Source organism: Curcuma longa, chromosome 2 (genome assembly GCF_044706935.1).
Source record: "Curcuma longa cultivar G26 ecotype Majalengka, Jawa Barat chromosome 2, ITB_CL_G26_1.1, whole genome shotgun sequence".
Classification (NCBI taxonomy): Eukaryota; Viridiplantae; Streptophyta; class Magnoliopsida; order Zingiberales; family Zingiberaceae; genus Curcuma; species Curcuma longa.
This window is the reverse complement of record NC_133862.1, coordinates 1900349-1923891: the sequence shown is the minus strand read 5'-3', so window position 1 is coordinate 1923891 and position 23543 is coordinate 1900349. Positions and strand designations below refer to the sequence as shown.

The window sequence follows — 23543 nt, the reverse complement described above, 5'->3', positions numbered from 1 at the left end:
ACCGAGAAAAATTACAGGCACTTATAGATAAATTTTAAGATCTTGACTTTAAAAAAAATTCTGTGAAAACATGCAAAAGATGGTATTAAGAAACCCTATTGAGTATGAAACTACCAACTTAATCAAAATTATTTTAAAATAATTATAAAAATTATTATATAACAAATATAATTTTAAATTCATCCTAAACGCATTATAATAATTATTGGATAATTTCTATACATTATAGCAATTATTGAATAACTTTTATACAATGCAAATTCTAAATCCTAAATTCATCATAAATATATTACAACTACCAAATAACTTCAATACATTATAATAATTACTGGATAGATTGTATAGGTTGTGCTAACTATTAGTAACAGTTATAACAACATTGAGTCAGAATATTTTCAAGAGATATATATAATATATATATATATATATATAGAAGCACTGTCAAAATAACAAAAGCCAAACAGATAGTCATGATGATTCCTCTACATTTTCAGATTACCTACAAGCAGCTAATTAATTAACACATTCTCCACCAAATTAATCTTTCGCTATTATTTGTGCCCTTTTCACTGCATGCATGGCGATAAAAGTCTTAACCAACCAGAAGAATTCAAATTGCCTTTGCAGCATGCATTAATTGTCTTGTTGTACATAGCAACAAACGTTCTTTAGCTCTTCTTCACTCACTCTACTACTTGTCTCCCCGCCCGAACATTCCGCCTAAACCGCCCATGTCTTTGGAACCCATCTGCTTCATCAAGCTCTGGAGGCCTCCCATGCCGCCGATCTGCTTCAGCATTTGCGGGGGCAAGACCTTGCTCATGTGTTGTGCGTTCATATTTCGAGACAAAGCACTCATTTCACCTTTCTTTGGGATCTTAAGCCCTTTCATCTTACCCCAGATTTTGGCAAGGCGCTTGTATTCCTCCAGCATCTCCATCACATCTCTCACCGACCGGCCTGAGCCCCTTGCAACCCGCATTATGCGGGAATCATTGAAAAGTTTTGGATTTGTGCTATCCAACTCTGAGTAGTTTAACAGAACAGAACAGAAAAGAAAAGGAAATCAGAATACTGTTTAACCAGCATGCTAGAATTAGTGATCACATTTACCGACCTGCATTTGTCATGGAATCCATCATCGTCATGTAACGCTTGATTTTTGCTTGACTTTCTTTCTCGTGCCCTTTCGGCATCAACTCTGCGCTAAACCCAGGTAACATAGAAAAGACCTAAATGTAACATAGTGCTAGTAAGAAGGATAGCAGCCATAAAACATATCGATATAAATTTCATGAAATTGCAGAAACTGGACTAGAAATTAACTATTTTGCTAATAATACCGATGATACAGAAAATTTTTCTACCTGTCCAATAGGACCCATTTTGAGAATATTCTGAAACTGTTCGTACATAAGACGGAGAGTAAAGTTTCCTTCGGAAAGCTTCTGCAAAAGCTCAGGTTGTTGATCTGTAGGCACGACTTCATGAATTTTGTCCATGAACCCAGACCAATCACCCATACCTACAGTTGGTGAAGAGTTAAAATGATCAGTTACTGAGCAAGTATTGTGGGCAAATATCAGTGACATAAATATTACTATACCTAAAAGACGACTAACAAATGGCTTGACGTCAAATACTTCAAATTCCTCCATGTGCTCTCCAGTTCCGATAAAGATGACAGGGCTTTTTGTGGCCGCAACTCTGCAAGGGGAGACAAACTATCCATTAAAGTAAGGTACCAAAGTGATTAGGATTGCCCGCCAGAGGGTGTAATAATATTATACTTAGATAAATGCAAGCATATAACACATTGTTCCGTACAAAAATATAAAAAAAAACAAAGTTCATGGAGAAAACGATATAAGGCCCAAAGTTTGTGAACTATAAAACTTGAGTCAGATGAGTGTAACAAAGAGCTCTTACGCACTAAGTGCACCACCACCTTTTGCGTGACCATCCATTTTAGTGATGATCACAGCTCCAACTGCTACACTCTGTTTGAAGGCTTGTGCTTGATCAAATGCTGCTTGACCAATACTACTGTCCATGACAAATATGATGAGATCGGGTTTCTGAGATACAAGAACAAGAGATTAACATATTTTTTTGTTGTATGCAACAACACTCAGATGTATATGTGAAATGGAAGGAACAATATATATATGTACCGTTGCTTCTGACACTTGACGCATTTCTTCAAACAAAGCAGCCTCCTGTTTGTGTCGTCCACTTGTGTCCACAATAATCAAATCTCGATTTTCTTTCTTAAATGTTTCAACTCCTTCAACAGCAATTTTTACTGGATCTGATTCCATGTAGCTGTATCAAGTGATCAATGAGATCTGTAAATATGCTGAGCAAAGACTTCAAGTGCACAGACAAGAGCAGCATGATACTCCATTCAGTTATAAAGAAAAATAGACAGAAAACAGAATATACATTACTCACTGGACAGGCTGAATCACTATACTTGCTGTGTCACTATATTTAACTATCTAACTATCTCATGCTTCTAAGCTTCTAAAAGATCAGTAATACTAACAGATTCCTCAATATTTAGATCACCCATCAGCATCATTGTGCTAATGGGAATGCAATAGTTGCCATGCTTAACAAAAACTCTAGTTGTTCCATACAAATACTGTTAACAATAAGATAACAAGAAGCAGCTAAGAGGAGAATAAGAAAATAAAAAGAAAAAAAAATCAACAATCTTCTGGAAACAATACCTTCCATAATAGGGGATTTTGGTTTTTGTTGCATTTTGCTTTAACTGATCAAAAGCACCAGCTCTAAATGTATCAGCACAAACTAATGCAGGTTTCCATCCCTTCTTTTGATAATAATATGCATATTTAGTACAAGTTGTTGTCTTTCCAGAACCTGATACAAACAACAGTCTGTCAGTGACACAACAAATTGTTTGAACATAGAACCAATTGTAAGGGCAATGTTTCTCACACAAAACAATCTGACTGATGTAAGGCAGACATAAATATGTAGTTATGAGTATAGGTGTACTCCCATATAGAGTGTTTAGTCATAAATACAACTGTAATATTCTCTTTTGATAATTACAATGTAATGCTATCCTTCAAAACTGGGTATCACAGTCAGCTCTCTCCGAGGTTAGATTTTTATTTTTTTTTTTCAATTCCCTAAATGGGTAAGGGTTAATGTGACAGTATCGCCTCCCTCCCCAACCATCTCACCATAGAAGCAGAATATGTTTCCATATCTTTTCGACAGCCTTCCTCCCAATTCTGTATCTCAGAGTAATACAAGGCTTTATCCAGTTGTTTATCCCGATATCTTTTTTTTCCATACAATCCTTTAGATTTTCTACTTCATCTTCAAAATTCAGTTTGAGGAGAATTTATTGCACCAATTGTGCTGAAGATTAGATCAATTTAGTCAAAGTCTCTTCTGAAGATAATTACCAACTTCGGTTTAGAGAGATACATATCAAAGCTTCACAATCACAGCATCAGTATTAAAACTATGTTTCTGTAGGGATAATGATGCATTACTGAGATCACACATAACCGTGATGCGAGCCTCATGCACCAATTTGCATACATAATTTAGTAACCATGGTGAATGATTGCCATGGTGAAATATCTATCTATCTATCTATATAACTCCAGCAAGAAAATACTAAATAATAAAGACACTTGAAATCCAATGCATATTATCCAAACTGTTGTTTATTGCATGTATTTTTGTTGATATATCAAATATTTTGTAATTGTGGAGACTCTGTCTTTTGTGTTTTTTTGGTCCAAGTCATTGCAACAGCAAAAATCTCATTAGTTTATCAAACACACTCCAAGTATAATACATTTCTAGCATAGCTCTGATCATTATGATGATGCAGGTGTCAATTGAAATATCAATTATTATTATACCTTGGAGGCCAACAAACATTACCACACTAGTCTTTCCCTTCTTGGGAGTGAAAGAAGGTTTTCCAGGATCCAACATCTTGCATAGCTCATTGAAAACAGCCTAACAAAATAACAAAAACCAACCATACAATTAGAACTGGTAGAATCATTAAAAATGAACTCAACTACCAACTTATAACAACAGACCTTCATGTGGCACAATGCAGAAAGATAACAAGTCAAAATGGCAAATCATTTGGTTAGATTAACTGCAGTGTTAAGAGTAATTTTCGGACAGTGTACACAAAAACAAATTTGAAAAGAAAAAGAAGATTCTTATAAATATAGAATTTATGGGTTGTGTTCAAAGACGGATATATTCTTAACCAATTTATCTCATCTCATTTTTACTGTAATATTTACATGGATGTGCTCAGGAATATTAACACTTCTACTTACATCACTTTGTAACTGACCCTACAAATCCATCTGAATATTTTACTTCTGCAGAACTAGTTTAATCGCAGAGGTTCACATAAACGTCACGGAATGATTTCAAATCCAGAAAACAAAGGACGCCAACACTGCAAAGGAATCAATTCAAACTAAAACACGTAATTCAGTCATGATATGATCCCATAAATCCTAATTCTAACTATTCTTGTGAGTTGACTTTGTATGAAACTGGACAACGTTTTTTCTTTGGAAGTATGTTGACTATCTTCTATAGACCACCCCTGTTCCTCTTTCTTCACCAAAAAATTAGGTGTCTGATAATACCTTCGAAAGACAAGTAGATTTCCTTTTGTATAGTCATATTTGTCATCCAGGAATTGATAATCCTACACACTTCTATTAGTTTTTCCTGTCATTGCCATGGTCTGCTTGAACAATATAATTAGTTTGTTTGCCATATCGGTCTCCTGTTCTGCCAGAATAAATCTTGTATGATGAACACAATCCATGGCAGAGCTTGTGAAAGCAATGAGTTTAAACTGGTTTCTTTCTCAATCTACTTGCAGACAAAGAAAATTGGTCTTGTTTGGTTTGTGAAAGTTGTCTGATCTCAGTTTTCTTTTCTTTTTTTTTTTCAAAAATAGAACTTGAAAATATAAAAGAAAAATAAAACAAATCCATGGCAGAGCTTGTGAAAGCAATGAGTTTAAACTGGTTTCTTTCTCAATCTACTTGCAGACAAAGAAAATTGGTCTTGTTTGGTTTGTGAAAGTTGTCTGATCTCAGTTTTCTTTTCTTTTTTTTTTCAAAAATAGAACTTGAAAATATAAAAGAAAAATAAAACAAATAATTTATCATTACAATTTATTGACACCTATGAATGTATTAGAGGTGAATTGTACCAGAGAGTTAATGATAAATATTTGTGCTTTTCAGTTTCCCCTGGGAACTTTTAGCCCACAGATCTTGTAATAGGGAAATCAAAAGAAATCAATTTATGTTAATCCTAGATCGAAAAATTAAAAATGACTTAGGGTGACAGATAGGCACGGACCTGTTGAATAATTCGACGCTTGTTGTGACCCGCGGCGAGCTCGTCGAGGTTGACGATCCGCTTGATGTTCGCCTGCATATCGCGGACCAGCTTGAACTGCACGTCGGACTGCAGCAGGGCGCGGGAGATCTCATTGAGGCACTCGCTGAGCACCTTCTCGTCGATGATGGTCGCGTTGCTCATCTGCTGCAACGCGCGGGCGATGCTCCCTCCGAGCTGTGCGAGCACCATCTTTGCGCCAAGATTCGCCCGGATTAGAAGACGGAGGAAGGAGAGGACGGCCTTGGAAACGGAGACGGTCAAAGGAAGGAGGCGGCGCGACGGAGGCGCACGGAAGGAGACACGCCAGTGCTCTGCGTAGAAGCGGGACGCCGAGGCGGAGGGATCCGTCGGCCGGAGAGCAGGGAGGGAGATGGAAAAAGGAAGGAGACGGGGAGGGATACAGAAGACGGAGGCCTGGCCATCGTCGGAAGCGAAGGCAATGACCTAAAATCAGTGCCTTGATCGAGAAAGCACGGCTACGATTACATTTAGATAACATACGGACAGCCAAGATCTATTCTAGAAAGCCGACAAAATCAAATGGGCCGGATCGAGCTTGATTCGGACCAATATAAATATTAGCCCGAGTTGATCAATGACGTAATCTTAAATTACTTATCCATATAAAAATTTGATCGGAAATGGAAAAATCGAAAAAGGAAAATAAAAAATAATAATTATAAATCAGTGTAGAGGTATATTATAAACTCATAAGTAACACAACAAGGCATAGAGCAATGTTTCAGATGAGCAACGTAACATTGTTTACTGTCCATACAAAAAACAACGAAAAATAAATAAATAAAGAAATATATATATATATATATACGCTCACGAGACAGTTCGGATCCTCTGCGCCAAAAATCCTCTGCGCCCTGCGCCACTCAGTAAACGACAAAAAAATCTCACGCGCATCGCACGTGAAAACTTTCGGCGCCAAAAACAGAGCCTCCTCCGCCTCTCTCCGATCCGAACTGCTTCTCCCGATTCCGCTACTCGCCCCGCTTCCTCTCTTCGATTCCAAACCCTAACCGAGCCTCTCCCTACTCGCCGCTTCCTCTCTTCTTTTGAGCCCGCCGCTTCTCTTCTCCCTCTGCTCTTTCTCCCCTCGCCACCGCCTCTGCTCTCTTCTCCCCTCGCCACCTCCCCTGCTTCCCCCTCTTCACTCTTCTTCCGCGCCTCTCTTCTCTCTCTGCACTCTTCTTCTTCCTCAGCGCCTCTCTTCTCCTTCTGCACTCCTCTCCCTTTGCCCTCTGCTCGCCACGCTCCGCGCTCTCCCTTTGCTCGCCGCCGCGCTCTCAGGTTAGTGTCCCAAAGAAAACACGGAAATGTTAGTGTCTCAGGTTAATTTAAGCTTAAGTTTTTACATGTGAAAGGATCCTGAAAAATTGCATTGTCCCTTATAATTTCTTTCTTACCAACAGGTCTGGAAATGTTCTCGAGCTGAAGGTAATTGATCCGTGTTCTTTATTTTCTCTATTTTGTTGGCTTGGATCTGTTTATTCTTTATTTTGAGATGCATCATAGTTTGGCCTTCTTTTTCTGTTGAAGCTGATATCCGTGTTCATGAATTCTTTAAAACTTCCTACTTCAAATCTGGCATTTTTCCCATTCCCGGTGCTCAACATGCTCTCCGTAATCTTTCAACTTTTTGCAACCTATCTGTAGTAACGTGAGTATTCTTTAATTTTTATTTCTGGTTTAGTTCTTTATTATGCGAATTGATGTGCTGCGACAACTATGATAATTAGTTTGTTTTTTTTCGAATAGTTCTCGTCAGAATGTTATTAAGGATCACACACTTGAATGGATAGAAGAGCATTATCCAGGCTTGTTTCAGGAAATTCACTTTGGCAACCATTTTGCTCTAAATGGAGTATCAAGGCCAAAGTCTGAGATTTGCAGGTTTGCTGGAGTATCTCTTCTTTTTCTTATTGCTTTCATGATCAGGACTAAGCTATTATGGAACTGAAATTCACATTTTGCATCTGGAGTTCATCCCCTTCTCGCCAAATAGAATTCACTCTTTCTTTTGTATTACTCTTTGTAGCACTTTTTTATGTTTCTTATTCTTGATCCTTAAACTCAACTCTCTGCAGATCTCTGGGAGCACATGTCCTGATCGACGACAATCCAAAATATGCTCTTGAATGCGCAGAAATCGGCATCAGAGTGCTGCTCTTTGATTTCGACGACTCGTATCCTTGGTGCAAGTCGGGTTCGGCGAATTCACATCCATTGGTGATGAAGGTCCACAACTGGCAAGAAGTAGAGTTGCAGCTACTCTGATGAACAAGTTCTCCTAAAGGTAAAGAAGATAATCAGTAGCATGAGATGGAACGCTCAGTGTGAGCTGCAAAACTGGAGCTGCTGCTGGGTTCTTATCCCTGCTTTTCATTCTTTTGTAGTATGTACAATGGTAGTTAATAGAATGAATATAATGATGTAGCTTATGCTGGCTTGTAAATTATCTCTACCTTGTAGATTATCCAATGGAAGCTTAAACCCTGTTTATTTGATAATGTCAAGTGTTCATGTTTCTTACTGTTTTTGTTTTAATTCTTTTTGGTATCATATGAAATGTATAAATGCAAGTTTGAGAGTTTTATCCTGATTTCCTACTCTTTTTCTTCTTTGGAATTGGAATGAATTATAATTTTAAATTGTGTCAGTTCTTGTTCATGGAAAAATGGAATTGACTGCCATCGAGGGTGCAATTTTTAGTGTTCATAACTTAATATCGTGCTGTTTAGCTTTGTGGACCATTTGTTGTCCGAAGCATGAGGAATGTTGTCTCTTTAAAGAGGGAAAGACAACAACTAAGTATTGTTGGCAACTTAGGCTCTATTTGTAAAACACTACAACAGTGGATCCAATTGCTGCTTGAATTTATACAGCAAGTATAAATTGAAATGCCTGCTATTATTGCAAAATCAATGCGGGACTTTCTGATGCGGGACTTGGGATGGCCATGTTCAGTCTCGGTGACAGCAGGTATCTTACTGCTGTCCAGAAATGCAGAAGCACTCCTCCTTGCTCATCCGACATGTCTTCAACGATCAAAGCGAAGGTTAACCTTTTGCACCTTCAGTTTGGGGAGCTAAGGATCAACTGATCATAAAGACTTGAAATTGATCTTGAAGCTGAAACTCAAATATGAGTGCAAGTTTGTGCATCCATCTTTGGTTCACTCTGGGCCTGCAACCATACAAATAGTGCAAGAGGTGTTTACAAAATTGATCTTGAAGCTGAAACTCAAATATGAGGATGGTTTGTAAGCTTAGCTCACATTTAGGGTCAAACTTGATCAGTGTTCTGAAACTATGGAAGTTCTATATAAACATCCAAACACCACGTTTCTTTCTATTTATGTTTATGAACACAATATAAGCAATTTTCCTCAAAAATCATTTGTGAAGGAACACTCTAAGATAGAAAAAAAAAATCAAAATTTTTAGCACGACCCTTCTGCATTTTTCTAAAACTACCTTTTATGCTACACTGCCACCCAATTTTTCCACTGAAAGACAAGTTTGGCATCATATATACAATTGAAACACAGTTGCACCTTCAAATTTTTTCCTTTTTTGTTAGTCATTTATTATTTTTGAATATGATGAGTTATTCTTATGCAGAAAACCAAAAAAACTAAAATAGACAACTTGAAAAAAGTGAAAAATGAGAATTACCATTTGTTCAGTAGATTCAGGTTGCTCATCTCTATTGTACTTCTCATATGCTTCATCATCATCAACAAATAAACTTGAATCTGACAGAAACAACTCCCGACCACTGACACAAGAGAAACAATCAATTAATCAATGATATGCAGACAATGTTAATTTAACAACAATAACAAATGAAGATAAATTCCCTCATGCGATCATTCTTTGCTCTATCAGCACGCATTGCAGCAAGTCCCGCTTCATTTTCTTCCATCTTTTTTCTTTTCCATTGCATCGCATTGCAGCAACACGCTCTAGAGTGAGACAAATAAGACTTTTTTCATGAAATTGTGGGGAAAAAAATTGGAGCTGATGTAAATTGAGAGAACAAAATGTTAATCAGCCAACAAGCAGAAGAACTGTTAAACTTACCTGAGCCTCGGCCCCAAGGGGTGCGGCGGCGGCAGTGGGAGATGGACGCAGGAGCTTCGAGGATGCGCTGGCCAAGTTCGACTCCGACAGCCTCCCACCGGTGGGAGATGGTGGCGGTGTGTATCCCGGCAAGACCGTGGCCGACGTGGTCAGCCACTACGTCCACCTCCTCGACGACGTGAAGGAGATCGAGGCCGGCCGGATCCCATGCTCTGGCTACAGCTCCTCCGGCCCCATGCGTCTTCCTGCGGCGACGAAGGCGAAGGATCGGCAGCGAGGATCGGAGCGATTTTGGGAACGCGTGGAGCGGATTCGGCAGATCGGCGTGGAGCGGAGATTTTGGGAACGGGGAAGATTTTGGGCGAAGGTTTTTGGTGGCGAAGGTTTGGAGAAAGAAGCGAGGGTCGGTTTGCGGTGGCGAAGAGAGGCGGAGGAGGCTCGATTTTTTGCGGCGAAGGTTTTTGGCGAGGAATCGCGGAGGAGAGGAATGGAAGGTTAGGGTTTGGAGGAAGAAGCGTCTCTGGCTCGGTTTGCGGTGGCGAAGAGAGGCGGAGGAGGCTTTTGGCGCCGAAGGTTTTTGGCGAAGAATCACGTGCGATCCGCGTGAGATTTTTTTGTCGTTTACTGAGTGGCGCAGGGGCGCAGAGGTTTTATGGCGCAGAGGATCCGAACTCAAGAAAGCCTCGACAAAGCCAACTCCCGCGCGCACATCCTTTTCTGCCGAAGCTAGGGTTTCCTCTCCCACTCCCCCTTGCTCGCCGAAGCTCCCCTTCGCCTAAGGTTTCCTCTTCTTCCTCGACAAAGGCGATCTCCCGCGCGCGAGATCCTTTTCTCCCGAAGCTAGGGTTTCCTCTCCCACTCCCCTGCTACTCGAGCTGCTCGCCGAAGCTCCCGAGCGGTTATGGTTTCCTCTTCTTCCTCGACAACGCTGAAGCTCCCGACCCTCTTCTTCCTCGACAAAGCCGAAGCTCCCGACCCTCTTCTTCCTCGACAACGCCGAAGCTCCTGAACCCTACTCTAGGGGTTCCTCTCCGCTGCTACTCGCGCTGCTCGCCGAAGCTTCCTATCGAAAGCTAGCCACCCTCTGTTCGGCGTCGCCTTCCTCTGGCTTCAAAGACAGCGTCATTGTTTTTGGATGATTTCACTCTTACCTTCATATTATGATTATTTTTACCTGTATTTGAAATTAATTTACATATTCTTATTGCTCCATGCCTTTTTGTGCTTTACATATCAGTGCAAAACTTGTTACTTACCGATTCTCCCTTCTAACATCCTTTTCTGCCGAAGCTAGGTTTCCTCTCCCACTCCCCCCCCCCCCCCCCCCCCCCCCCCCCCCCCCCCCCCCCCCCCCCCCTCTGCTCACCGAAGCTCCCCTTCGCCTAGGGTTTCCTCTCCCACTCCCCCTCTGCTCGCTGAGGCTTCCCTTCACCTAGGGTTTCCTCTTCTTCCTCGACAAAGGCGATTACTCTTGTTGTTCTAGAAATTCGCTTGTTGTTCTATTTTCAAAGGCATGGTGAGGCACAAGCTCAAGTTGTGATTACTCTTCCATGATATATTATTACTTATCCTTCTTATATAAGTGTGACATCATGCTACCTTCAGTTTTTTCCCTGTTATTGTTGTATTTGTTAAAGTAAAAAAAGCAAAAGGAGTAGAAGAACCAGTTCTGCATTAACATATGGCCACTGCATGTTTTGATTTAGGTTCTTCTATTGGCTATTGCTGTTATTTTCCCCATGTTAGTTTCTGTAAAAGCTCACCATCCTGACTTTTAGCTTAGTTGAGAATAACCAAGGGGATCATTGATCCCAATTCATGTTGTCGATTCATAAGCTGGGAATCTAAAATTATGTGAGGAGCAGTGTTTGGAAAATTGGAGCTAGCCAATTCAAACAGTTAAATTGGAAACCAAAGGTCAACCTAGTACCAGGTTAGTTTAAAAATGGAAATTATATAGAACTGTAGTGTTGTAGTGGCTGGGACAATTAAGGATGAAGTGGTAGCTCTTGGCTTCAAACTTTATGTATTCTTTTTGAAAATTACGGTAGTAGTAGAGCGCTTGTACTTAGCAAGAGGTTCTTGTACTATCTAAGATTACGGTATGGCATGATTTTGATTTGTCTCTCTATTTTTATTGTGTAGTCAGCACATTAATTTTACTGTGAGAACTGATGAACAACTTCCTTAAGATCAAACGTCACTGTATCATGTAAACAGGAAATGAAGTACCATTTAAAGCTAACAAGAAGATTTATTATATCCTTGTAGTGACTACAAATGCTCCATGTCAGCTTTTACCATATATAATTGATAGTTCCTTCGTGTGTCATTAGATACCTTTTGCCACTAATATTTGTTATTTGATTTTCCAGGTTTATGATGAAGACAAACTTCAACAAGATAAGAAAATGGGCGTCGCAAAGTTAGGCTTACAAGAATTAGAGCCTGGTGTTACGAAAGAAATTCAGCTAAACTTGCTTGCATCACTAGATACACTAAAGGTCAAGGATAAGAAGGTCAGTATGGTTCAAGATGGACTTCTTTTTCATCCTCTGTGATTTTTGAGATCAATTCATCTGTTTGCTTCAATCTAGGACAATGTGTTCTAATATATGAGTCAATTCACATGATCAAGTTCCCAATTATCTTCCATCACGTACTGTATCATCCATTCACAACAGAGGAGCAGCTTGCTGCACTAGAAGAAGAGAAGAGGATTTTGGAGGAGAGGAAGAAACTGAAGGGAGCTGGGCTCATCGGAAGCACAATGGATGCGCTTGGTGGCGCAGCATCCCTGGTCGGTACAGGTATCGGAGCGGGTGTGGGCTTGGTTGGCTCTGGCGTTGGTGCAGGGGTTGGCCTAGTTGGCTCCGGCCTTGGTGCTGTTGTTGGGTTGGTCGGAAGTGGATTCGGTGCCGTGAGTAGAGCTGGGAAGTTCATGGGTAAAAGTGTGACGAGCTAGTTTGGCAGCTCAAAGAAGAACGGGCATTCGGATGGAAACGCAACCTGAAAGTTGTAAGATTCATTCCTTTGTAGCACTCGTTGTCTGTATGTTCTACCACAAAATCGTGCAATAAACAGTGTGATGTGTACAAATGTTCCATCCGGTTTGTTTTATGTATGAATGATTGGTGACACAGATGGATTCCAAAACTAAGAAAATTAAGATTCGATCATTGTGCTTGTAATATTATAGGATCATTGTGCTTTCTTGAAGAGGCCTCTGATGGATATAAAAGAACCGGTCAGCGATGGGTTTTCTTCGATGCCTCGAAATCTTTTAGTAGGTCGCTGTTCCTCAGCATTAGTGGAGTTTGCCTGAGCATCCACTACTAGAGGGTTTGATCTCAATCTCCAGTATTCTGTGCAGACAAAGTTATGATCGAGTGCCTGAATTGCCTGTGATAGGAAAACAAAATGGAATTTTGATGTTAAACCGATATGTCGCAATTTCAGGAAAAGGTGAATCAAGTAGCTGATCCTAAATAATTCAAACAAATGCAGCTTGATGATGAGAAGACACAATTCAATATTGTCAAATTAAGCCAAGATTAGATGAGCTCGTCGACAAACTAATGACCACCCAAATAGAAATAGAGTAGGCATTCCCAACTCTCTGGGAAATAAAAGAGCATCTGTTGACGAAAGGGAAACAAATATGTAAATGGCAATGATGGAATGATAAATTTATTTGGAAAGGATATTCATAGAAATTTCATTATTGAGTCCAACAATAAGAAAGAAAAAAAAAATCCAGAAACAAGGCGTAGAGTAAAAAATCCAGAAAAGAATTGTTGGTGATGATAAACCAAACATTTCAAGACCATCAAGAGATCCTGGAGGCTGCAAGGGTGGAAGGTTAAGCCTTCCCATGCTGCCTTGTCGCCTAATTTGATCGTTCACCCTCTCTCTCACCATGTCCCAGCACTTCATGACAGAAACATGGATGAATACTTCACTTAGACATTGTTCAACTACAACCTGAAAATCCAGGAAGAAAAAACTCTATGAAATTGCAATATTGTGCAAATTATCAATCTAGGTACTGCAAATTACCAAGTCATGGAACATTGATACTTGTCGTGTAATCATTGGGATAATAACATAGGCATATGAATGTTTATTCACTTTAATTTGTAGTGATTATGGAAGAACAATAAATTGAAACGAATCCTACTTTTATATCTGCAAATGTATCAATTTGTCTAATTGTGAAGATAACAAAGTAAAAGAGAAAATGCATCGGCATCACTTTAACCGAAGACCCAATCACACTTCTTTATTGTTCAATAAGATCACTTGAAGCATAAAAAATAATAATAATAAGGTTTACTCACCATAAATAGAGGCCCAAGCAATCCAGCCTCCAGAATCTCAGAAATGTAGTAGCACGTCTGCGTTGGATCTAGAATACTGAAGTACCTAACCCGACTTCTGTATCCTTGTAATCTAGAATATGGATGCACAAGCAACTTTTGAATCCTGTAGAAATATGCACAAGCAACTTTTGAAAGGAGAAAATAACAACAAGTGAAAGATACTTCCAAAACTAAGGCTTGGAGCCCTTGCACCATAAACTGAGGCAAAAACACTTTATTAAAGAAAAAAATAAATGGTAAGAGTAATTGAATGTTCTTGTGAAAAACAAAAAGCGAGCTAACATATGATATGGTATGGTTATACGTCATAATGAGAACCAGATAAAGATATAATAGTAAGGTTCATGCTTTGAACACGCAACTTTAAAGTCAGCAAATCTCAGTTATGGAAATGCAGAAGATTAGAGGTTGATGAGCTTGTGCCTCACCATGCCTTTGAAAACAGAATGGAGCAGTAAAGTATGGAATGTGTTGTATCATCCAATCTAACAAGTCTACCTCCATTCAATAAGATAGATGGACAAATGAGAACTTTGTTTGGCTTATTCAACAACCAAATGGAGCAGTAAAGTATCATATCACCTTTTTAAAAAAATAAATAATTTTTTTTGAAGTTTCAATATGGTCAATAGTCAATATAAATCACAATCAGAATTTCAGGCCAAAGAAATAACTTTTCTATTACTGCCCAACAATCAAACTTACAAAATACGGTTGTGAAAGAGAACCGAAATTAAATGAGTTATTCACAACAAAAATAAAGCTTAAGTAAGCCTAAATATGCACAGGAGATTGTAGCAATCAGCATGCATACTAGAAAGTATCCAATGCCTCTAATGCTAGTCCTAAAGTTGATGGAAAAGTGGAGAATTGCTTTGCGCTCTCAATAGTCAATGTAAAACTATGTAAACAACAGCATGAAAATGGATCTTAATCATATTTGTTATTATGTGATGCAAATAACAAAGGATTCTAGAATTATTATGAGCTAGTGATAGGATACAATACTTGGAGAAAGCCGTATGTAGGTTCATATCATGTAACAAGTCAATTGATAGGATACAATACTTGGAGAAAGCCAACAGAAGGACGTGTTTTTCTTATATCAATCAAATGTGCCCGAGTCTTTTGTTTTTCTCTTTTTCACATAAACTTGTGCAATTCCAAATCCATGTTGTATAGATCATGGAATATGTCAACTAAAACTACCTTTACGTGTAACTTTTCAGAACTTCCTCTTATACTCCAAATCTTTGTTTGACTACCATTTTAGATGATCTTTTGTTATGTTGTAATAAATTACATGCTGGAACCAGATTCACATAATTTGATTAGTTATGAAAAACATACTTAAATTTGCAATGTATTTTCTAAAATAACGAAGTCAGCAAAGAGGACTTTTTGAGAGTGATAAGGAATATAGTTGGTGATCAGATGCTTAGACAAGCTGCTCAAAAGACACAAATGCAGGTAACTATCAAAGACATCTCTAAAATTTTTCTTATTCTTTGATGCTAATGAACGTTAAAAACTATGTAGAGAAATAGCTTTCTGTACAGATCATTGCCTATTGAAAAAAAAACTTGCATCCAGAACTAGCAGAACTTCGAGCGCAATATCGACAAACATCTCGAGCTCGAAGTCAACCAGAAACCACCAATCTAAGTTCCCGAGGAAAGAGAGACTATAGACACCACAAATCGCCACGATTCAGAAAAAGGTGAGCAGCGCGGGCGATTACCTTAGACGAGGAAGAAGGCGCTGCGGCGAAAACCTTTGTCGAGGAAGAAGGGAAGAGGAAACCCTAGATCTGATGGCGGAGCTTCGGCGAGCAGCGCGACCGGCGAAAACCTTAGGCCAGGAAGAAGAGGGTCGGCGCTCACTCGGGTCTTCGGCGGCGGTCGAGGAAGAAGAGGGTCGGAGGTGAGCTTAGGGTCCGGAGCGAGGAAGTATCTGATGGCGGAGCTTCGGCGAGCAGCGCGGCCGGCGAAAACCTTAGGCCAGGAAGAAGAGGGTCGGCGTTCACTCGGGTCTTCGGCGACGGTCGAGGAAGAAGAGGGTCGGAGGTGAGCTTAGGGTCCGGAGCGAGGAAGAAAACCTAACTCGAGCAGGCGTTATTTCTCTTTTTGGGTTTCGAAAAGCCAACGCAGCTGAGGGCCACGCACGCGGAGCCACGCCACGTTAGCGCGCCACGTCAGCAGGCGCGCAGGAGACGCTCAAACAAGACGCTCAGAATAGCAATGGAAGCCACGCGGCTGGGAGCGCGAGCGCGTGGCCAGGAAAAGCAGCAACCCGCGATTTCCTCCAAACCCTACCTCTTTCTCCCCCTGCTCTCGCGATCTTCTGCCCGCCCGCCGCCTCTCTTCTCCCCCTGCTGGGCGTCGTTTGCTGGGCGTCGCGTGGGCGAGAGCTGACGTGGAAGCCACGCGGCTGGGAGCGCGAGCGCGTGGCCAGGAAAAGCAGCAACCCGCGATTTCCTCCAAACCCTACCTCTTTCTCCCCCTGCTCTCGCGATCTTCTGCCCGCCCGCCGCCTCTCTTCTCCCCCTGCTCTCGCGATTCTCTCCTGCTCGCCCATATCTCTTCTCCCCCTGCTCGTGATTCTCTCCTGCTCGCGACCTCTCTTCTCCCCTGCTCTCTTCTCCCCTCGCTCGCGATTCCCGGCTCGCCGCCTCTCTTCTCCCCCTGCTCTCTTCTCCCCTCGCCACCGCAACCTCGCCTCTGGTCTCTTCTCCCTGCTCGCCTCAAGACACTGCTCTCTTCTGCTCGCCTCAAGAAACTGCTCTCTTCTCGCGGAAAGACCCTGCTCGCTCTGCTCAACGTCGCAACATCGTCGTTGGTTCTGGTTAGGTAATAATTAATCGGACCGGTTCTCACTTATTTGAATTCAAAAACGTTGATTTTTGAAGCAGTTTATTAAAATCTTTGGGCTTGCTTCTATTCCTAGAAATCTTCCTCCACCTGTTCTAATGATCGTTATTCACTTCTTCTTTTTTAGAAAAAAAATAAGCTGGGGTGCCCTTATGATTTTAAGTTTTGGTTTCATGTCAATTGCAGTTCTCTTCTATTACATTAGTCGTTATACTTAACAATTCTTCTTGATTTTCTAAGTGAAACCTGAAGATCTATATTTTTTTTTCAAGATAGAACAGTGGGAGGTTGTGTGGGCTATAGCTAGAAAAGTTGAATAAGATAGTCAATGTAAATGTAACCAACACAATTCAATTGCTTTGGGTATTACTTCCGATATTGCTTTGCTATAGAATGGAGGAACAAAGTTCATAAAGCCGACCCAAAATAATTGAAATATCACTGCTTCAGGATGAAGATGATGATGATCCATCTTTTTAAATAAAAGATTGATTTGAAATGAAGCAATGAGTCGGAAACTTTTGTGGCAGAAGATTTGTTCAGTACAGTAGATGTTAATGTTTTAGAATTATTAATTAAATTGAAAGGGATACGTCTTTGCTTCACTTGGACATAAATTGGACGTGAGTGTCAATACAAAATGCTTTGCTGTTTGATTATAAATATAGTTGTTGGTCAGGAATCTGTGAAGGATATTCCCCTTAACTTTCATTCAATCTTGTAAAATGCAGCAATACTCAGAGTGGATTTCATGCATGTGATCTCCATGGAATTAGAACATGAAACAAGTTCAAGAACTATGCTCTAAACAGACCAGGGCATTTTAAAGATATATTTATAATAGTTAATGGTACCAAAGCATTATTATTATCCAATCTGTTTGTGCCCTCACAGAGATATAGTTGTTCATCTAATGAGATTAGATGACTTTGCTTTCTAATATGTTTGCAGTGATTTCTTAATCATTAAGCATAAACTAAAATATTCAACTTCATGCATATTCTGAGTGCCTATAGTGGTTCAGAATGTAGCTAAATAAATCTTTTTTCCTGCTCAAATTCCTGACTTTATATTACTAGGGATTCAGATTTCTGTGCGATCTCTTAGCACATATCTTAATTGTTTGATTAGATTTATTGATTTTTTTTTTAAAGTAGGATGTTGCTAGTGTGACCCAATTAAGTGTGTGTGTGGATCAGCAGGCCATAAAAACCTTGGTCAACATGAGTCATTGTTTATCAGCTGGTGGTGAGGCAAGTTTTATTTCTTCCATGGCTTTAAATGAAGTTGATGCACCATACATATTTGCCTGAATGTTTCTTTATAAACTTATTTTTAAAAAATTCTTTACTGCTATCTTGACATGCTTCCTATGCTCAACAATTCTCATTCCATTTTACTTTGAACTTTGATCGGTATGTTTTCACATTTGGTTATTTGGTGATAGGTTTGAAGTTATAACATAAGAATCCTTTCTTAATTTACTATTGCTTGTCTTCTATCCAGTGATACTAAGCAGCTCTCTTTTTATTTCATTTACTATTGCATGCAGTCTCTGGTGATAGGTTCATCTCCATCTCCATTGTTGGTTTCAAAGTAAACAAACAGCATCCAAACCATGGCCGGCTTGTGGAGTTGAGCAACAGCAAAGAGATGCATACACTTTGCCAAACCATCTATTTAATGCACAGCTTCTTTTGTAAATTTGTGTTCAAAGTCCAATTTCATTGACACGGATGTTCTTCATTGACAAATGAACTTGAAATTCTAATCCAACTTATTTGGTAGTTTGTACTTGTGTGAAATGGTTTGGTAAGTTATCATTAATTGGATGACTTAATTTCCTTGTCACTTATTGACTTTGTCTCCTCAAACCACAAAAATTTTAGCTTCATATTTAAATTGTAAAAATAAAGTGGTTTCCTTATATTGATACCTCTCGTCAAGATGATCATGTCGTCGGCTTGATAAAAGCAAAGCAATAAATTTGTCTTCTAGGTAGGTTTAATCAATTTTCAATATATAAAGGCTCCTTAAAATACAAGCTTTAGAGACCTTTCTCAAGCTTAAAATACAAGCTTCACTCAAGCTTAAAATACAAGCTTCACTGATTGTCCAAATGTGGAGTTTGTGAATGGCTACCACATCATCCATCTCACAGAGACCTTTCTTGAGCTTGGTTGCATCTATCTCTCGAGGAGTGCTTTCCATAAGGACCTCCACAAGGGAAAACCCATATGATTGACCCATATGAGGAGGCGTTGCCTCCCAGCCTGATGCCCAGAGTGAGAACAGGGAGATGCAAAAGCAGCAACATCAGAAAGGAGATGAGCAGCATTAGTAAGGATCGCAAGACTGTTTGCTGCAACACCTCCAGCAACTCGTTGTTTTATCAGCATAGAGCTTCTAATCAGTTTGGCACTATGGCTTCTAATTAGTGCTTCACGAGATATATATAGTGACTAGATTTTCTTCAACCTCAACAAAATGAAGAACAGTAAGCAGACATTATAAAAGAATAATTCAACTAAATTTTTCTTCAACCTCAACAAAATGGAATGAAAAAATACAAAATACAAAATACAAAAAATACAAGCTTCAGCACCATGTTTATTGGCACTTCCATAATCGCTATTTAGAATAGTAAGGCAACAAAATGGAACGCCACATCTGCAAGGAATAGCAAACCAACAAGTGCATCTCTTATTGATGTCAACTCTACAAGCTCCATGACCTCTTCAGCAAACATCTGCAAGGAATAGCATAACGTCAATCTTTAGGTAAATTGCAAGGAATATCAAACATCTGCAAGCTCCATGACCTATTCAGTATACCTTAAATGTGAAATAAAACATAAAACAACAGTATACCTTAAATATCTGCACGATATCAACAGTTAGCCTGAATGTGTTTTGGCATGTGTATTCAACAAGTACATCTTTATCTAGTAAAAAAACATCCAATGTTACAATTGATTATTAAAACATCAAAATGGGGCTAGAAAACTTATTTAGCCTCAATTCTAGCCCTAATTTCTTTCTTCACTCCTTTGTGCTCTTCATGGACTGTGAAAAATGAATGAAGAAAAGACAATTTGAACTTGTGTTGGTACTTTATAAATTACGCAATCGGTAGCATGTTGCATCAGGCATGATTCAGGAGATAATCCACATTAAAGCCATACCTAAGTAATATTCAAGGTATAGCTTCATTAGTTGTTAGTGATGAATGATGGCCCTTGAACCTGAGAGTGGAAATCACGAGAGCTACATAGGTTTTCTCTACTCTGTTCACTCTCGAGTTATCAAAGGTCCCAAGACCAATTGTGAAATAAGTTTGATCAAAATGCTAAAAGCCATATTCATTTAAGTTCATCTGATAAATTGGAAGATGGTAACCAACAGTAAAAAAATCAAGATCTTCTCTTTGCACAAAAAATTACAAGAATCAAAACTTTTCCTATTAACTTCGATTAATTATACTAGGTGAGAACTGCCTTCAAACTTATGATTACTGTTGATAACATCAACACAAGCTATGCTGAAGTTAGAATAAAGTAGACCGACATTCATCTGCAAGTGTGATATTTAGGCATGTTCATACATAGCTCAAACAAGTGAGTTCAATCTAGCATTGGTAGCATGATAGTTGCTGGTAACTCATACAAACCATGTCAGAACACTAAAATCAATTTAAATAGATACTTGCATTTTAACATTTCAAGCCTGTGGGACAGAACAGAAGGTTCAATGACCATGCATTTGGATTGCAATTCAGTTTCTAAATCGATAATTTGTCCACAGGCTATCCTAAATCTAATGAAGCTATCCTATCAGATTTATACTCGAACCATAAATATTAGCCAATATGCACCAAATTTCGGATACAAAGGAACAGGAAAAAAATCAATTGTTTTTGTTTTGAGTAAGAAACAAATTTCGGATGCTTGTGCAAGGGCTTGTAAGTTTATCAATATGACAAAGTTTATATGGTGATTCAGTTAAAGAAGAGTGGCAACTCTCCAAGAAAATGATACACAAAGTAGGTCTATTTTTGTAAGCTTAAATGATCAGAGATTTTGAATTTATCGACCAGTAATTGAGTAGGTTATTTCTTTAGCCTAAACTTAATTCCTAACTAAATGGAGTTTAAACCCTAAACCATACCAGTTTAAACTAAATGCTATGAAATAATTCCAAATTAAATACAGTTTAAACCCTAAACCATACCCTAGTACAGAGGGAGTAGCGGCGGCGAGCAGAGGTTGGCGGCGGCGAGCAGGGGAGCGGCGGCGAGCAGTGCAGGCGGCACGACGTCGAGCAGAGCGAGCAGGGTCTTTCCGCGAGAAGAGAGCAGTGTCTTGAGGCGAGCAGGGTCTTGAGGCAAGCAGAAGAGAGCAGTGTCTTGAGGCGAGCAGGGAGAAGAGACCAGAGGCGAGGTTGCGGTGGCGAGGGGAGAAGAGAGCAGGGGGAGAAGAGAGGCGGCGAGCCGGGAATCGCGAGCGAGGGGAGAAGAGAGCAGGGGGAGAAGAGAGGTCGCGAGCAGGAGAGAATCACGAGCAGGGGGAGAAGAGATATGGGCGAGCAGGAGAGAATCGCGAGAGCAGGGGGAGAAGAGAGGCGGCGGCGGGCAGAGGATCGCGAGAGCAGGGGGAGAAAGAGTTAGGGTTTGGAGGAAATCGCGGGTTGCTGCTTTTCCTGGCCACGCGCTCGCGCTCCCAGCCACGTGGCTTCCACGTCATCTGTCGCCCACGCGACGCCCAGCAAACGACGCCCAGCAGAACATCTCTGTATATATATATATATATATATATATATATATATATATATATATATACAGGAATGATATCCTGCGCGATGAGTTTACGCAACTCCTGCGCGACATCCGACGTGGCGAGGAGTTTCACTGTTCATCTTCCACCGTGGCCGAAACGAAGCAAAATCCTACAAAATCCCGCCTCTCCCAAATCGCACAGCCAAACCTCAAAATCGCGCGGCATCCCATCGCCGCCCTCGCCCACTGCAGCAGCGCCCTCTCCTCCATGTGACGCCTCCGCCATCGCTTCCGCCGCCAGCGAGGTCATCGAAGCACACCGTCGCCAGCCGCCCCCTCTCCTCCATATGCCCAAAGGTGGTGCCTCACTTCCCCTTTCAACCATCACCAAACACTCCTCTCCAGCACTCCTCATAGAGGAATTACATCGAACGACTCATCCGCTTCGGTTCCTTGCCGCCCTCGCGCCTCTCCTTCATTGATCTCCTCTCCTCCCCCGTCGCTCATCTGCTTCGGTTCCCTGCTACCCTCGCGCCCTCTCCTTCATGTGCCTAAAGGCGGTGCCTTCGGATAGTGTTTGAAGGCACCATGCGCTGCTACAAGCTCGTCGCCGCCGTCGCTCCCCGTCCCGATCGCCGTCGTCGCACTCCTCTTCTTCCTCCTCCGCACTCCTCGTCCCCCGTCTCGATCCTCGCCAGTGAGACTCTTCTTCTTCTAAATAATTTCAATAAAAAAATAATTTCAGGATCTTCCACCTGAACGAGCATTTGCTGATTTTGTTCTCTACAACTTGGTGCTCCACCTGGTGATCATGAACTTCCTTGGGTAGATGGAACTCTGCTATAACATTCTTCTTCCTTTTTTTTTGAGCTTGAACTATGGGACTAGAAGTTTGTTTTTCATGTTGCTGCTAATAAGATTTTGTCCGTGTTTATGGAAAATGAAAGGAACTCCATGAGTTGCAAAGTAATTTTTTTGCTAACTATTTAATAGCTAGTAATTTTGTACTTATATTGAATGATATAATATCTGCTATCTTGTTAGAAAGGTTCATGGATGAAAAAGAAAGGGGGGCTTTCATGTGGAAAATTAAGATCCTTCTCCCCTTCACGTAAGTTACGTTCTCCTTGGCCGTGCACAAAGTAAATTGGCAATAATCTTCTGTTTCTATTTATTCTATTTCATTTAAAACACTATTCAAAAGCTGTTTTTGTTTCTGGAATAAGTAAATAAAGAGAGTCATATGTTGGATGACTAAAAAACATATGGAACCAAACAACTTTCATGGATACATCAGGAACCAAACAACTAACATGCTTTGCATTGTGATATAGCCTTGAGTAGTGTTTATTGTAGAGACAAGAACCATATAATTATCCCAAATAGCTCGGTCTAACACATGATAATGTTCAGACATGTAAAAGAATGTAGTACTGTTGAGACTATTGGCCAACTTTTTTTTTTGCCTTCTCTACATCCAATTCCTCTAATGAAGTTGAAAATACATCATCTCAAGGACGATGTATTAGTTATTGAGCCACTTATCTGTATTGAAGTAATTATTATGTTTTATGCATTGACCTCCAATGAACCATGATTTCATCTTGTTGCCTAATTCTGTCATTTTTATGATTGATTGTGGTGTCTGTCTAGACACTTTGTTTATCATGATTAATTAATTGATTCATTCAATACTGCTCCACTGCATAATATCTGTCCACAAATATTAATCTAAGAAAGTTTTTCTGTTTTACAGATGGAGCACAATGGTCAAGATGAATATTTTTCGTTGTGACTTTGCCTGTGCCGAGCTTGATGGTTATATATATGTTGTAGGTGGAATTGATTCCTACGGTGATTGCTTATCAAGTGTCGAAGTGTATGACCCAAGCATAAATAAGTGGATCGTAATCCTTAGGGACAAACTATCCAATTATATTTTATCTGCTGGAAAATTATAATGGATGATTATTGTT

At 40.0% G+C, this 23543-nt stretch overlaps 4 protein-coding genes and 1 long non-coding RNA gene across 6 annotated transcripts in view; 2 read left to right on the top strand and 3 right to left on the bottom strand.

Annotated features, from left to right (window-relative positions):
- Nucleotides 1–563: 563 nt before the first annotated feature.
- Nucleotides 564–5857, bottom strand: LOC141822151 (signal recognition particle subunit SRP54 2). Its single transcript, XM_074709583.1, has 9 exons — nucleotides 5404–5857; nucleotides 3915–4014; nucleotides 2736–2889; nucleotides 2175–2325; nucleotides 1930–2078; nucleotides 1607–1707; nucleotides 1368–1525; nucleotides 1118–1232; nucleotides 564–1026 (listed from the first exon to the last, which is right to left on the bottom strand). Exons 1-9 carry the CDS (start codon nucleotides 5632–5634, stop codon nucleotides 692–694), a joined length of 1494 nt encoding a protein of 497 aa, XP_074565684.1. The 5' UTR covers nucleotides 5635–5857; the 3' UTR covers nucleotides 564–691.
- Nucleotides 5858–6182: 325 nt separating this feature from the next.
- On the top strand, nucleotides 6183–7968 carry LOC141819163 (uncharacterized). Its single transcript, XM_074706512.1, has 6 exons — nucleotides 6183–6195; nucleotides 6518–6747; nucleotides 6870–6894; nucleotides 6997–7117; nucleotides 7216–7350; nucleotides 7545–7968. Exons 1-6 carry the CDS (start codon nucleotides 6183–6185, stop codon nucleotides 7732–7734), a joined length of 714 nt encoding a protein of 237 aa, XP_074562613.1. The 3' UTR covers nucleotides 7735–7968.
- A 396-nt stretch (nucleotides 7969–8364) lies between these two features.
- LOC141819152 (uncharacterized) lies at nucleotides 8365–10668 on the bottom strand. Its single transcript, XM_074706509.1, has 4 exons — nucleotides 10624–10668; nucleotides 9543–10311; nucleotides 9135–9424; nucleotides 8365–8643 (listed from the first exon to the last, which is right to left on the bottom strand). The coding sequence occupies exons 1-3, from the start codon at nucleotides 10666–10668 to the stop codon at nucleotides 9321–9323; spliced, it is 918 nt and encodes a 305-aa protein (XP_074562610.1). The 3' UTR covers nucleotides 8365–8643; nucleotides 9135–9320.
- Nucleotides 10669–10887: 219 nt separating this feature from the next.
- On the top strand, nucleotides 10888–12713 carry LOC141822490 (uncharacterized). The gene is made up of 3 exons (XR_012601265.1): nucleotides 10888–11058; nucleotides 11918–12061; nucleotides 12140–12713. It is a non-coding gene; the product is annotated as an uncharacterized LOC141822490 (long non-coding RNA).
- Nucleotides 12690–23543, bottom strand: part of LOC141822489 (putative methylesterase 11, chloroplastic) — a 17312-nt gene continuing 6458 nt past the window's right edge. The window contains exons 3-4 of one of the 2 annotated variants that reach the window (XM_074709939.1): nucleotides 19665–19738; nucleotides 19457–19543 (exon numbers count right to left, since the gene is read on the bottom strand). In XM_074709939.1, coding sequence (XP_074566040.1) covers nucleotides 19691–19738 — 48 coding nt within the window. In that variant the 3' untranslated portion in view covers nucleotides 19457–19543; nucleotides 19665–19690. Of the gene's footprint in view, nucleotides 12945–19456; nucleotides 19544–19664; nucleotides 19739–23543 lie in introns of those variants that run through there. The other variant, XM_074709938.1, reaches the window with a different exon arrangement.

Excerpts from the sequence above, each read along its gene's own strand:
- LOC141819152 (XM_074706509.1), bottom strand. The coding sequence starts at position 10,668 with ATGACGCTGTCTTTGAAGCCAGAGGAAGGCGACGCCGAACAGAGG. Across the intron at positions 10,312-10,623 it reads AAGGCGACGCCGAACAGAGG|GGGAGCTTCGGCGAGCAAGG; the intron begins GTGGCTAGCTTT and ends CCTTAGGCGAAG. Across the intron at positions 9,425-9,542 it reads CCCTTGGGGCCGAGGCTCAG|AGCGTGTTGCTGCAATGCGA; the intron begins GTAAGTTTAACA and ends GTCTCACTCTAG.
- LOC141822151 (XM_074709583.1), bottom strand. The coding sequence starts at position 5,634 with ATGGTGCTCGCACAGCTCGGAGGGAGCATCGCCCGCGCGTTGCAGCAG. Across the intron at positions 2,079-2,174 it reads GTCAAGTGTCAGAAGCAACG|AAACCCGATCTCATCATATT; the intron begins GTACATATATAT and ends CTTGTATCTCAG. Across the intron at positions 1,526-1,606 it reads ATTTGTTAGTCGTCTTTTAG|GTATGGGTGATTGGTCTGGG; the intron begins GTATAGTAATAT and ends CACCAACTGTAG.
- LOC141819163 (XM_074706512.1), top strand. Across the intron at positions 6,895-6,996 it reads GAAATGTTCTCGAGCTGAAG|CTGATATCCGTGTTCATGAA; the intron begins GTAATTGATCCG and ends TTTCTGTTGAAG. Across the intron at positions 7,118-7,215 it reads TGCAACCTATCTGTAGTAAC|TTCTCGTCAGAATGTTATTA; the intron begins GTGAGTATTCTT and ends TTTTTCGAATAG.